Raw genomic sequence first — 14,987 nt, 5'->3', positions numbered from 1 at the left:
TTTTCACTGTTACAGGTGCCCATTTTTGTCCGAACCGAGGATACGTCCGCATGAGACATAATGAACTTCGCGATTCCTTTGGAAATCTATTAATTGATGTCTGTCGTGGTTGCGCAAAATTGTTGATGTCTGGACTGTTGTTGATGAAGACAGGCTGCTGATTTGCCTTATCTTTTTTCTTTAGTTGTTTATTTTCACTGTTTTGGAAGGTGCATTTTTTTTTTCTTAAGAGACCCTGCACGTTCATCTGATGCCTCTGACCGATGTTCAATGTCTGTAATATCAGCTCAGATTCCTGGCTTAAAGCTCAGTATTGCTTAAGACACGAATTGCCTCGCTGTTTTCGTGGGAGAAATATGATCCGAATTCCAGTTTTTATGCAGACTGGTATATGGGGCTCCTGTTGCTGTTCGTATAATATTGCCCTGCAGATTTATGTTCCAACCCATTTTTGGTCGGAGCCGAACTATCATTTGTTTTGTGTCATTTTGCGCCGATTGAATAATTCGTCTTACAGGGTTGTAAGTAGTCTAACTAGAAAATTTGTCAATTGTAGAAAATCAATTATTTTTGCTTTTTGTTTTTTTCCGAGGAGTTGTGGGGGCTTATAGTTGATTATTTTTCTCAAGAATGACTGGTCGAATATCTTGTCTGTAGAAAAGCAATTTTATTTTGTTTAGTTTAGCTTCTAACTGATGCTATTTTGACTTTGTTATGAAGTTTTTTGAAAATAGATAGACATTGAGTTCTGGTTGTAACTGATTCCCTGTTTTATTTGATTTTGTTGTGTCTTGTCTTTTATTCTCGTTAATGTTAGGTATCATGGCACATTGAATGAAACATTATTGGATTTCTTTAGTGATTTGAGTGTAAAGCAGTTTTTTAAATGGTTTCACCAGTTATTCCCGAACAATGTAGGCATGGCCACACCCAAATTACTGTAAATATAGCATAATGGGGCTATAATGGTAAATACACAAATTTTGATCAGGAGGTATTGTTAGGTAACGCAAAACATAATTAAGGCAGCTGGTAAAATGCTAGTGTCTTTGCAATATAAATAAAGTAATAGGCGGGGGGCGAGGTATTAATCACACTAAGTATTCTGAGAAAAGGGCCAAAACTCATTTCAAAAAGATTTTCACCAAATTTCAGGTAAAATGTACATATTGACACTTTTGAATGCAGTTTTACTTCTTTTTGATGCAAGTTTTGCTTCAATTTTTGACAGTGAACCGTTGTTTACAATAAAATGGTTCAATTCCAGAGACTCGTTTCTTGACAGCTATTTTTTCGACGAAGAATTGTCTCATCTTCCAAAAACTCTGAAGCCTGTTGTTGATGAAGATGACAGTGACGATGTCAAGGGTAAAGAACAGGCTCTGCAGTATTTTGACAGCTTCGATATGAAGGCCAAAAACAAAGCAGACTACAAATGTTACATGCCAAATGATGCAATAATGGAGCAGAAAGAAGAGGCTGGTAAGTTCATCCGTGGTATTTGTTTTCGCAATTTGGTTTTCTCAAATTGATAATCTTCACATCATCTTGGTTATGCTTGAATCTCTGGAATTCTCTTGCAACGTATAGTACACACCGCGCTTTTTGTTGCAAAGTTTGTAGTTATTTAGACTTGAGACATAGTCTTTTTCGAGCATTTTTCACTTATTTAAGCCTATTTCACTTGTCGACCGAATTTTCCCCTTGTTCTTCAAATTTGGGGGCCTGAAGTGATCTCATTCAAAATTTTTAGTATTTACACTTGGTCAATAAAATGTCACGTATCTATCTGCAGATCTTAGCTCTATGTATTGTTTTAATTAATTTTTTAGTTATATATTTATTAGTCACCTTTACAGACCTCTCTTAGTACTGTTAAAACTCTGTAATTGGTAAATTCAAGTGTTTTATTACTACAGCTAATAAAACTGCACCGCATTTCGGCTTATTTTTGACGTGAAAGTTTTCGTTTTTGTGAGGTTTAAAGAGAAAGTGACACATGAGCTGTTTGTGCACTAAGTGCAGGGATAATTTATTCGAAAAGGTCTGCTTTATAGAAATTAATGAAGTCTACAATGCAACAACAATGAAACTTGTATTTATTCAAAAATAAATTTTTTTAATTAATGGACTGAGGCCAAAAAATCCTGCAGCTCCTATATTGAAACACGGTTGAGAATGCTGCTAATAAAAACTTTTTTAAAGCAGACATTTTTGAAAGTCGACAATTTATCAAGATACGAAACATAGTTCCCAACTAAATGTTTCAGACAACTCTTAGTTTAGCGTTGGTCGTAAAACTATTCATCCAAAAAAGTGGGATCTTTAGTTTTGATTGCTCTGTAAAGGAAATTATAATTTAATTATCGTAAAACCGTTACGCTTTACGCTCGCTAAATTAGACTTTTACGCTCGCTAAATTAAGTTCAGTTGGAGACTCAATGCCAATAATATTTAAGGAGAGAAGGTCCGGTTTGGACGTCTTTGGCCAATTCTGATCTAGTTTAATTTTTCAAACCCCTACCTCTCGCAAATACATATTTGCCTTCTTATTTTTCAGAGCTCTCCTGGAGGGTCCCATTTGATTTTTGGGCTTTGTTTTTCTATGTCCAATATTTTATAAAAATTGTTTTAGTTTAATTTATCAGTTCTAAATGTCACTCTTCAAGTTCATTCTTAGTTATCGTTTCAGGTTTAATTAAGTGCGAAGCTTCTGTTGTAATGTTTTCCGGCCGTTTTTTAGCGGAAGCAGTTTTTGTTCATGACGTACTTGAGTTCTCGTTTCGATTAATGACTTCTGTTTTTAGAACGTCGGGCATTAAATAAAAACCCTGGCTAAAAATAATCAGGCTCTGAAAGTTGAAGACAGGCTCAACTTAGCAAATTAATCTTGATTTATTTGTGAAAAACACAAGAAGCAGCAAGTGCTATATAAACCCCCTGTAAGCGTTTAATTTTTCGGCCCTAACTTGGCGGCGGCTCTATATCACCCCCAAGTTTAGTGGTCATATAAGCCAAACCCCTGTACTACTCTAAATATACCGTAATGTCGGGCAATAATCTCGTGGGGGACTGTAATGGGAAAAACCTGAAATTCATTTTATGTTCACCCGCAGATCACTTAAAGGATATCAAAATGTCCTCTAACTGTCAAATACTGGGGTGGAAATTTGTATATCACCCTTTTGTTCTTTCAATAAGATTTTTTTATCCCAGCCCCCGCCCTGAACTTGTACCGAGCCCTTGGGCGCTAGAAGCCTCGGATCAAATCACAAAGTCTCGCGAGCGCCTAAGATTTATGTTCTAACACGTACTTGGAGTATTTTTTATCTATAATGTTAATTAATTAGTATCCTCTGGTGATATTTAACGTCTAAAGTTATCTTTAGAAGTTTTTACCCTATAACAGTATATCATACCTGCCCATACTACATTTATTGTTGCGGTCCTAATTTTTTAATGCAAAGGATTTTGATTGTATTGATGCTCTTTTTTCTTGAGATCTGTTCATAATCTTTGAGATTTTTGCTTTTAAAACGGTATAAACAGGCAAACCGTTGTTGGCGTTAAGTTGCGTTATAGTCCCTAAAATGCCTTTTGTAGTTTTGCAAGTGCTTGGCGTCTTTTTCAAGTATTTGGGCCCAAAATTGTGTAATTTTTGCCGTTCATGAGTTTTGTTAAATGTCCTAAATTGACGGTGATCACGGTTTTTAGAGTTCTTGTGCAGGCTGGAATTTCTTTTCAAGTCTGTTTTTGGGTATATTTAATGGTAGTACTAACTTGAAAACTAAAAATACAGTGAACTTATAATGTTTTTAAGTCATTTCGTTCCCATTTTTAGGGCCATTGACATCTTAGCAGCGTAGAAATGGCTTTGAGGACATCAGCTTCAAGAACATATACAAGTTTTTGTCAAGGCCGAATTGGTTTCGCAGTTTTAAATATGAAAGTAGTTTTTGCAAAAAAAAAATTGAAGTCTTTCCAGAGTTAGTGGTAAATAAAATTTTTCTGCTGCGTTATTGCGGTTTTCAGAATTTAGTATTACCATTTTGGAGCGCTGAAAATTTGAGCACCAAGAACCTTCAGCATGTCTCAGTAGTTTTTGTGAACTTCAATTTTTTAGCACTGTTGTTGTTGCCTGCCTCTGATTGTCTCTGATATTTCAAGCTATATTTTTCCTAGATGACACGCTTTCTATTTTTTTGCAGACTCGTTGATTCCAAACAAATTTTAATGAAATTTTACTTTCCATAATCTGTGAAATTATTTATTGTCTGTTTGGCTACTAATATTCGATCAGTGTGCTGGTAAGATTGACTAGATTTAGTTTATTCGTTGATTATTTTTGGATTGTGATCCAACACTTGTCCTGCTATGTGTTTTTTACTTCAAACAATAGTTTGTTTCAATTTTTTCCCAAGTTTGCTTCTTTAGATATTTTGAATTTTCTAAGCTTGTGATAATGTTCCCTGGGCTGCTGTTAAACAGTACTTGCTCCGCAAAGCAATACGGACCGTGTTGTTCATAATACTTGCTCCGTACAGAAAGAATATCGAAATCGGTCAAATCTATAACAACTTTTATTCGCCCGGTATTTGAACTTTGTTCCTATTAGTTGTCATTAACAGGTCTTACGTTTTTTGACATTGATTTTAGTCCCTGTATCCTCTAAGTTGTAGGAATATACCTAGCTACGAAGTCCAATCCAAATAGCGCTTACTACTTTCTTTTGTCGTTTGTGTCCTTGTTCCAAACCCAATCGATGGCAGATATTTTTGGCAATCTGCGTGGAATTTTTAATAGGGAAAAGTGAGAAAAATGTTTTAAAATCAAATTATGAAAACTTTTGCTTGACCTTTTCGACTTGTACGTCCTTAATGTCATGCGCTTTCCACTCTCTGAATTTCATCTTTCGTTTACTAAAGATCATAGTCATAGTCATAGTGATCATAGTCAATAACTTTTAATAACGCAATTTTACGACATTTGTTCAGCTTGTTGCCTGCGACCCCCGCACACAGGATCTACCCCTCTCTTCCTCACTAGACTGAAACAGCCTACAATAATAGAATAGAGCCACCGCGAGACTTTTGAGCTGTTCGTCCGACGTTAGTCGGTTGTGTCTGTAAAACTTGATTCCATGAGCTATGTTTATAAATTTTTATGAGCCTCGTAAGTTTTAAAAAGTTAGTCAGGAACCGACTGCTGTTCTAGGAACAGAGTTAACAATTCGAATCCAGGACGACGTGAGTTGATCTCGAACAAAGTTTGAAACCATTATTGTACTCTTGTTTTGTTTCTTTATCACTTTATGCAAACTTGTGGGAAGAGATTATTACGAACAACAAGGTTAGTGAAACGAAAACAGAGTATATAATTCTCTGCGAAAAACATCTTATAAATGAAACTAAATAAGTGGTTTTACAAATAGGGTCTCATAAAACCTCTGCCAAACGTTCAATCATGTACCTTGGAGTTTAATTAGACCAAAGTTTGTCTTATGAAGATCAGATCAAAAACATTTCGAAAAATGGCCTGTCGTATAAAAACTTTATATTTAAATAGAACTTTTTTCCCGATAAAACCGCAAGACTGCTTTTACTCAATGCTATAGTAATCAGCCGCCTGTTGTATTCTGCAATTCTTCTGAAAAGAATTTTCAAAAAACTAATAATTCTCGAAAAATAACTCAGTTGGGCAGTTAAAAGGCCACTTTGTGCAGACAAAAATATTATCAGTCCTCTGATGTAAAGATTAATTATAACATGCTTGCAATCAGACTCATCCTAGACAACAACTTAACTTTCTTTTTTGGAAACTTTTAAGTAATAGATTGCCCGCATATATAGACAACAGCTATCCCACTATGGAACTACAGGTGAATCAGAGGAACAAAACCTACTTTTGCAAACTTTACTATAAAACTTATCGAAGATTGTATCTTTAATCGCGGTTGCAAACTTTGGAATCTAATCAAAAAGTCAGATTTTGAAGTCAAATTTTAGCAATGAAAAACCACAGCAAAACAAAGAAAAGTATAGAAAACGTCTTTTCTAATTGCTTTCAAAAAGGATCCCAGATTCGCTATGTACTCTAAGGTGTCTGGTCTTGATTTCAGGTTCAATATTAGCTGATTTAATATTAATATTAAGCGTAATAATTATCGATACATGTAATCTTCAACCGTTTTGTGTTATTCGTATTAAAATGCTTGCTTAGCAAAATCTGATTTCATTATTTTTTGCGCAATTTTTGCTTACCCGTTTTATCGATTTCTTCTAGGATATTCTATCACTCGCTCGAGCATTCGACTTTTGACAAAAAAAATAGATAAAGGGGTGAAGCCCGAAGGTATTAAGTATGTGTACTTCTCTTGAGCCTTAGTAGAAGTGGATGGGTCAATCGAAGCTGCTAAGGAAACAAAACTTCATAGTCTGAAGCTCAGTTTTGAACTTTTGTGACAAGTTTCGAACCCTCCCTCCCTACAGATGAGTTGTCAATGGTAGAAAATGAAATGATCAGGGAAAATAATAGTAATTTTGTATTGCACTAGTCTTCATCTGTCTGCTTAGCAAATTTGGAGTGAACATCGGAATAAAACTCCCAAATGCTTTGCGAACTTTGTTCTTCCAAACACTTATTTTGCTTGAGTGATAAGAACAATGGACCGTGTCATGAGTTGCTTGCATTTAGACGTGATTCAACTTTATCAAATTTTCGTGGATGGTTTTTTGGCATACTAGTATTTATAAACTTGTTTTAAAAAACATCAACCGATGCGAATTTTTAGAGCTTTTCTAAATAGTTTGTTCTTTGATTCAGAATACGAGGGACCAAGTCCAATTGAGTTGATAGAAGAGATATTTCACTCAGAAGCTTGCTCTTATCTCATCAGTTCATACTGGATCTATCAGCTCTGCCACGGAAAACAGTTCCGACAATATCATGAAGAAAAAGCGAGTAAAATACAGCAATACTTTTTGGGATCTCTTGAAGGTTTTTGGCAAAATCAGCAATACACAGACGAGCATTACTCAAAGCGATGGCCGAAAAAGTTGCTAAAGTCTATACAAATTGGTGATACGGCTCATAAGTATGTAGAGGTGTTCATGGGCCAGGGAACGCCTTGTGACATCAAGAATGATGAGCCGAGAAGGGTTACTGTGAGGTATATTTGTGTGCCTGGATCGCGACTTGAGTTGGTAGATATCAGAGAAGTTGTGTCGTGTCAGTACGAGGCAACGGTGGCTGCTCCATCTCTGTGCAGACATCCTGATTTTACCCCTAATACAAGAGAGGAGAATAGGCTCTACTGCGTCGCACAGGACAAAGAGAAAGTGGTCAGATTGTAAGCTTCTATTCTAGTCCTTTTGAACAATCTCTTAATATTATTTAAAAATACATTGAGTTTTAAAACCTCTGGACCATGACATGATTTTTTGCGCCGTCCAACATGAGATTTTTTGTATCGTCCAACATGAACAACATTTTCTGAATCTACTGCAAAACAAAAAATAGTGACAATATTTAGAGGGAACAGATTAACGAGGTCATCTGATCGAGTGCACAAGGTGACCGAGAGGCATTGTTTAAGACACATGATGATCAATTGGGTGCAAAACTAGACATTTTAATGAAAAAGTTCTAAAAAGACTATCTAGAAGTTGTATCATGAGAAATTTTATTTATACGAGCACCTGTTTTGAAGAACGCAGCAGTCAACAATTGTAAGGAGTGATTCTTAGTCCCATAGTAGAAAAGGAATTTTTGTACTCGAAAATATTTCTAAGTAAAAATATTGGAGGAATGCATGGTGTTAGGTCTGTTCCTCCTGATTTAATGAAGTGTTTAAGCCAAAATTTAATTTTTTGCTCTCAATCTAAGTTTACTGCAATAAAATTAGTCATGTGGACTTTTTAAGTAAGATTTCATGGTTCACAGATTTTTCGTCTGACTCTTTTACTTTTCTTCCTCAGAAGCGGGATGAATGCGTAAAGCCCGGAGGTTTATGGGAGCTTTGTCGGTCTCTTAGAGCTCTATTGGTCTCTAAATGTACAATTCATCAAAGCTGCTGAGCAGATAAAAAAATCATAAATCATAGTGTAAAGCGAAGTTTTTGGCAGCTTTGGAACCCTTTTTCTACCCTCCCACGCCACTACCCCCTCTCATCTACACTGCCCGCTGTCGTACCCCGTTCCACTAACATCCCCCTTCCGACTCCACTGACCTTACTCATCAGCCCATGACCCCGCTCGCTCAACTATTGTGACCTCTTTCTTCCCCCCCCCCCCCATCCCACAACCCATCTACCCTAATGCACACTCTAAAGCTAGCCTTCCTAAGTCCAAGCTGGCTAGTACCAAAGGCAGCCGCTTTAGTCAGTTATGTTTTTGATTTCAAGTTGATTCTAAATGAAGCCACCTCCAATTCGCATAACAAAAATTTTGTTATTAATTGCTCTCAAACGAAGTTTGCGGAGATTATATTAGTCCTGTAGTCCTCAAAGACGGGATCAATAAGTGAGGCCTCGAGGGTTTTAATTGGCTGAGCAGCTCTCTTAGCGCACTACGCCTTTGGAGTCTTTAAGTACGCGATTCACGGAAACTGTTGAGGAGAATAATTCATGGCGTAAAGGGCGGTTGTTTAGAGTTTCGCCAACGTCCCCCTTCAGTCACCCCCTCGCAATACCCCCGTCCAGCCTCCTCCAACTGGCGCTAGCATCACTAAGCGCCAGCTGGCAACTACCAAAGCCGGCCGGTCGTTTAAGATCAATTGACTCGACGTCGGTTATGTTATATGGTGTCAGCAAAAATTCTTATTTTGAAATAATGGCAGAACTCAAAATAAATTATTGTAGCACCAAAACGACGCGTTTCTTTATAAAAATTCTGTTTTATTGCTTTTCATTCCTCACTACTCGGCCACAGCCAATAAAGTTGTTCTACTGTTTTCAATACTTGAGCTGAGAATGTCTACAAAGAATTATTCCTGTGTGTTATTGCACTTCATTAATTTGATGCATGAATTTTGTTGAATTTGTACAGTCTAACTTTTATTAGGTGATGCTAACCAGATAACAAGGTCAGTGTTAAAGTACAAATAGTTAAGTACATGTTAAATGCAATAAAGTCAGTGTAATGTAAAAATGATGGTCATTGGATTCTTTCAATAAAAATATTGAAACTTAAAACCTTGTTTGAAAAAAATGCTATGGTATAGAGATGTCAGATGTCAAGTTTAAAAGGATGAGAAGTTTCATAAAGGCATGTGCAACTTGTTAGTCTATTTTCATGCAGGCCAAGTACCACCAACCACAATTTCCATATCATAATGGGAGACGAGATATACCATGAGCCGTTCCCACGTGCCCCCAAACCCCAGGGAACAGTTGTGAAAGCACAGCCCTCACAAGTAGTGCCTTCCAGTTCGGTCACAGATGAAGAAGGGAATGAAAGTGAAGATGATGAAGACGATGATGATGAAGGTGATGAAGCTCAAGACAAAGAGGAGAAGTTTAGCCAAGCGATTGCTTCTACTGTCTTCAGAGTTTCAGGTTGCTGCAGCTACTTCATAGCTTATTGCTCTTAAAGTTCCATTTTGTCGTCCGGCTTAAAAATTTGTGTTTGTTCTGTGATATATATACCAAGTGGGCGCTGTTTACATCATTATTGCCCTACATTTCAAGCTTGTTGCTTTCATGAAATTAGTTCAAATTTGAAGATTTTTCAAAAAATTAACGCCCGAATTAAAACCCGATTTCTTTCAGGACTGAGCAGCAAAGATAAGATAAGTGTGCTTCCATATTATGGTATGGGAGTTTATCTATTCTTCATACTTATGGAGAGAAAGTTATATCGGAGAGCGTTTCCCTTAATACGGAACCGAATTATACGTGGTAAACCACGTTTAAGATAGAAAAAAGCAATGACAATAAGAAAGACGTATAAATTTGCGAGCTTTTTCCTAATGTTTGGGATTTAAAATTCAAAGGAATTAATGTCTTTTTGCAGGTGATGGAGTTGTAGAGAGGCGTGAGCAAAATGTTGGACTTCCTCACCTCTTTCCGGAAGACTCGCAAGACGTCTTAATTGCGAGAGATCTGAAGAGATTCGTAGAAGCGGTCGAGTGTGTGAAGGGAGGTAGGGGGTGGTGGAAACACGAGTTCTGCTTCAATCAACATATCTACCATCTTCACTTCGAGAACAACCCTCAAACCAAGCAGCCTTTTGTACAGAAACGAATCATTTTGGGCATCTGGGATCAAACCAAACATATCAACTGGGCCAAAAGTCAACCAAAGGAAGCTTATATGAATCTAGAAGCGAAGAAACCTCACGTGACCTTGTATTATGGTCAAGGAGACATTTGCCATGAGAATAATCAGTACAGACACACTTTGGTCAATTTGAGATGTGCGCCTAGTTTGCAAAGTGTGACAAGTATTTCAGTTTCATTAACTGAGCCAAAACTTTGTAGTTATGTTATGACTGTCGATTCGGGTATGTTTTGCGAACTACTCAAGCATGTAGATGAATACGGGGTACCGATCAAGAGGCAGTAGAGAATTAGTTTGAACTTTCTTCCATTTTTTCCCGTAAAAAGTGTAGCCTATATTTCCAATGGCTTCATTAATGTTTTGTAAGAAGATTTCTCGCCTTTAGCTGCATTTTTCTCTTGATTGGTGACTATATGCAAATAATTTTATCTCTTAAGAAAATAACTTTTGGGTTTAGATTAATGTTACATAGATATTGTACTTATAGTTCCATGTTCAGGAGTATATTCAAATTTTCTATATCTACTTTGTAGTCTTAGACCGGATCGCGATTAACGTTCGCAAGCTGGATTTTTTACGCTCGAGGTCTAAAAATCTTGAATTACCTCTCACTCCGATAGCTTAAAGCAAATGCCGCGTTATTAATTGCTCTCAAACAAAATTTAGCTATTATTTGTGTCCTTTTTATGCGATTTTCAGCTTGATCGATTTTCTGTATTCGAAATCGAGATAAACAGGGCATTAAGTGTACGCGGGGGTTAGGTTACTGCGGATGTATAATTTCATGATACCGGCCATAGATACATTCTTGTGACCGGCCATAGTCATCACCTTCCCTGTCTGCCTTCGTTGCGCTAAGCTCGATTCGGTCAGGTCGTATTTAATTGCTCTAGAACAAAATCAAGTTGGATGGTTTTTGTTCAAAAATTTCGTTAGCCTATTCAAGGAAATTAACATTTTGTCAAAAGAAACGAGATAAACTGGTCTCGAGCGGGGTGAGACTTTGCTTTTGCGGGCAACTCGTCGTTTAATTGCTCTTGAATGAAGTTCATAGCAATTATTGTAACCGTGTTGGTCTTTTTAATGCAAATTTTTCGCTTGACGATTTTGCGCTTTTCTTCTAGAACATTCTTTGACTTCTTTTTATGCTTGCGTTCATCAGTTTTGAGTAATATCTATTGCTCTCACTCCGAAGTAAAGCTTGTTGCTAATATATAATCAGTTGTAGCATAGAAAAAATTTGTGACTCAGTGGTTAGCGCAGTGGTTAGTGCGGGTGGTTAGCATACGGATTTCAATGGTTCGAATCGCGTTTGGGGCAAGGTTTTTTGCACCCATAACGAAAAATTGATTTAGGCTACAGAACCTGAATTAAATTGCCTCGCCTGTCGTTCAAGAGCAATTCTTCCAACATTTGTCGGTTTATGTTTTATTTTGTTCATAACAAGTGCAGTGAAGATATCTCAAATTAATGTCGCCTTGCGAACGTGAACTGAGTTATACATTAACTAGTTTAATCCAGATGAAGAAATCTTTTTGAAGTTCAAGAGCTGTTCTTAAAATTCGATTTACCTTTGGTGTTAATTAATAGCCGCCGTCAACCTCTCAAACGGCTATTATTTAGGCGCTCTCCTTTTTAAATTCGATTTACCTTTTGATCACCTTTTTCGTTTTACTTAAGTCAAGATTTTCACGTTTGAATTCTGACTTACCACACTCACTGTATCAACTGAGTGGATTCTAAATTCTTTCACGCATTGAATTATGCAATGTAGTGAATACTGTCAATGTCAAAAGAGCAAAAGCAAAAGAAACGGGATAAACCGTTAAAGCCCGGTCATTAAGTCATAGTAAATTAGGTTTTTTTTCACATGCGGCAATTTCGCTTTGATCTTTACCTTTTCAATTTTTGGATCGGATTTTTTTCCGAATGGTTTTTCTAATCCATTCTTAGTTCATTTTAGGCCTTGTTTTTTGTTTGAAACAAAATTTTCTTTCTGGCTAGTGATTTTTTTGTCCACATGCGGTAATTTCACTCTGATTTTTGCTGTTTTTTCAGTGTTTGGATCAGATTTTTTCTTAATTGTTTTCCCAATCCATTAATAGCTATTCTAGGCGTATTTAATTGTTTGAAGCAAATTCCCATTTCTCGTAAGTGTTTTTTATTCACATGCGACATTCTGGCCTTGATTTTTCTTTCTTTTTTAAAATTTTTAATTTTCCGATTTTTTTGAAATGGTTTCTCCAATTCTTGCATATTCCGTTTTAGGTCTAGTTTTTGTTTAGTCAATGAAAATTGTTTGATTTTCGCGTCAGGACTTGTCATGCTATGTTTTTTAATTCGCTTTGCCTTTTGATTACGTTTTTCGTTTTACATAAGTCACGATTTTCACGTTTGATTTCTGACTTACCTCACTCACTGTATCAATTGAATGAATTCTAACTTCTTTTACGCATTGAATTACGCAATATAGTGAATACGGTCAATGTCAAAAGAGCAAAATCAAAAGAAACAGGATAAATCGATAATGCCCGGTCATTAGTCATAGTACATTATGTTATCTAAGTTGATTAGAGCGATTGCTAGCTGATATTTGTATTAAGCTTTTTGTTCCGACCCTCTTGAGGGGGGGAGGAACTATATACTCAACTGGGTTTTTTTTTGTTCCGTGAATTTTCGCCGCTCGATATATTCATCGTAGAGAGTTGAGACTGGTATGATTAGAAAGCTCATCCAGCGTAGAATATGGAATTAAAAAGATTTTTTTAATTTTCGATTTCTACAGAGAGTTATCGAGGTTTAAAGTTCTGAGAAAAGAAGAGTGAATTCACGTTGTTTTTATTCACATTTTCCGGAATTTTTGCCTAAATTTTCGTCAATTTTGCTAAAATTTGTTATAATTTTTAAGAATAGTGTCGTTGATTTTATTTTTGAAGAGGAACAAGCCTTGTTGATTGTTTTGATTTAATTTTTTTGGTCAAAAAATCTGGATAAACATTTCAAAATTTAGACTTTTTCATCAAAAACAGCACGAAATAAGCTAATTTAGTCCACTTTGATTAAATTTGCCGACAGTACATCCCCAAACAACACTCAAAAAATCTTTTTAGACTCAGAGGGGGGCTATTTCTACTTCAGAGTCCGCTGAGAGTGCACTGTTGTTAAAACCTTGCCGTTTTTTGCCAACTTTACTCGTTGATTATCAAAAATGCAGAATTTATTTTGAGTTTTCAACTAACAAATTATCTATATCTACAACATTTGAAAAATCAGTTGTTCCTAAGGGACAATAAGTATTATTAGGGCTTGTTTTTGGCCATTCTAGGACTGTTACAATCCAAAAAAATTGGATTTTAGTCGGTCTTTTTTTAAAAAAAAAGACTTTTTTTTAATAATAAAAAACAGAACATATCAAATCAAAGCTCAGGAGTGATAGGTCCAACCGATTTGCTTGTTAAGCAGCTCCAAGCTAATGCATTAAGTTTTTTAATTGAAAATTTATGGTCGTTTCTTTTTTTAAAAATAATTGACCTTTCAATAAATAATGGCTTAACTTTTTCTCTACTTTTTTTTTTAATTTGTACAACTTCCAGCTTAATGTCAGCAAAAAACGACCGCTTCTTCTTTCTACCTATTTAACATTTATTCTCAGTTGCAGTTTTAAGCCTGAAATTATTGTTTTCTGGCTTTGATACCACAAGATTTCAGATTTTTTTTGTTTTGATATTTGCCAGTTTTTCACGTTTTCTAATTTTGTCACATTATCACATTTTTGACGGTTCTCATGTCACCTCATTAGCATTCAGAATAAGGCACAATTGAACATAATAAAATTCTGAAAGATATACATCATCGTTTTAACGGCCTCGACGCCTCTTTCTTGAAGAAATCAATTGAATTTTTTAATTTTGTCTCTAACTGTCATTTATACTTTGTCATTTCGGTCGTATGAAATTTCCTGTATAGTGATAGCTTTCATTGGCTTTTCATAGAAGAGTAGAAGAACCGATATTCTGATATTAGTAGATAGCTGATGGCTTTCATGACGATCAAAACAATCGTTTTCCAAAATTTAAAAAAAAAATTTTTCAACTTCGCAATTTTGTTCTTTTTATGTTTCTTTTTGTTACCTAATCTCGTTAGTTAACTACAGGTCAGATATAACATTATGGGTGTCAAAGGAATAAGAGGGATTGGTGTCCCAAAATCTTTTAAAGAATTTGTTATGACCTTACTGGCTTCGACACCGGTTTTTCACAAAAAAAAAGTAAACTAATGTGATTTTTGTCATATTTGACGTTCTTTTTGTAGATGCAAGAAATATTCTGGATAGTTACAGGTCTTGAGGGCTTTTTTTTGAATAAACGACCCTATTTAAATAGCTCTTTTTGTTATTAATGCCTTTCATGACATTAAATGTAATTTTGTTTCGAAAAAAAAATTACATACTTTAGCACTTCGCTTTTTTGTCTGCTTGTTACCTAGTCTTACTAATGAATGGCCACGTACTAAATTATAGCTGTTTGAAGAAGGCGCAATCAAATGTATTTTGAGTGCCAAAAATTGGCTTGACGGTTTTGACAGCGTTTTCTGGCAAGTTTCAATTGAAATTTTGTTTGTTCTTTGTTGTTCTTTTTAGCCGCTTTAAAAAATGAATAAGGACAGGTCCTAATGCCCTTCTATAGAAGTAGTGGAAATCGTAAATTTATGG

At 35.8% G+C, this 14,987-nt stretch overlaps 1 protein-coding gene across 1 annotated transcript; it reads left to right on the top strand.

The window, feature by feature from the left end:
- The first annotated feature begins 1,134 nt into the window (after positions 1-1,134).
- Positions 1,135-10,801, top strand: LOC142340211 (endoplasmic reticulum lectin 1-like). Its single transcript, XM_075390728.1, has 4 exons — positions 1,135-1,482; positions 6,823-7,348; positions 9,297-9,553; positions 10,011-10,801. Exons 1-4 carry the CDS (start codon positions 1,161-1,163, stop codon positions 10,559-10,561), a joined length of 1,656 nt encoding a protein of 551 aa, XP_075246843.1. The 5' UTR covers positions 1,135-1,160; the 3' UTR covers positions 10,562-10,801.
- The last annotated feature ends 4,186 nt before the right edge of the window (positions 10,802-14,987 follow it).

The sequence above is a fragment of the Convolutriloba macropyga genome, chromosome 5, assembly GCF_964194025.1.
Source record: "Convolutriloba macropyga chromosome 5, txConMacr16.3, whole genome shotgun sequence".
In the NCBI taxonomy this organism is placed as follows: Eukaryota; Metazoa; Xenacoelomorpha; order Acoela; family Convolutidae; genus Convolutriloba; species Convolutriloba macropyga.
Note: the sequence above shows the minus strand (reverse complement) of the source record. Positions and strands in the feature narration are given on the sequence as shown.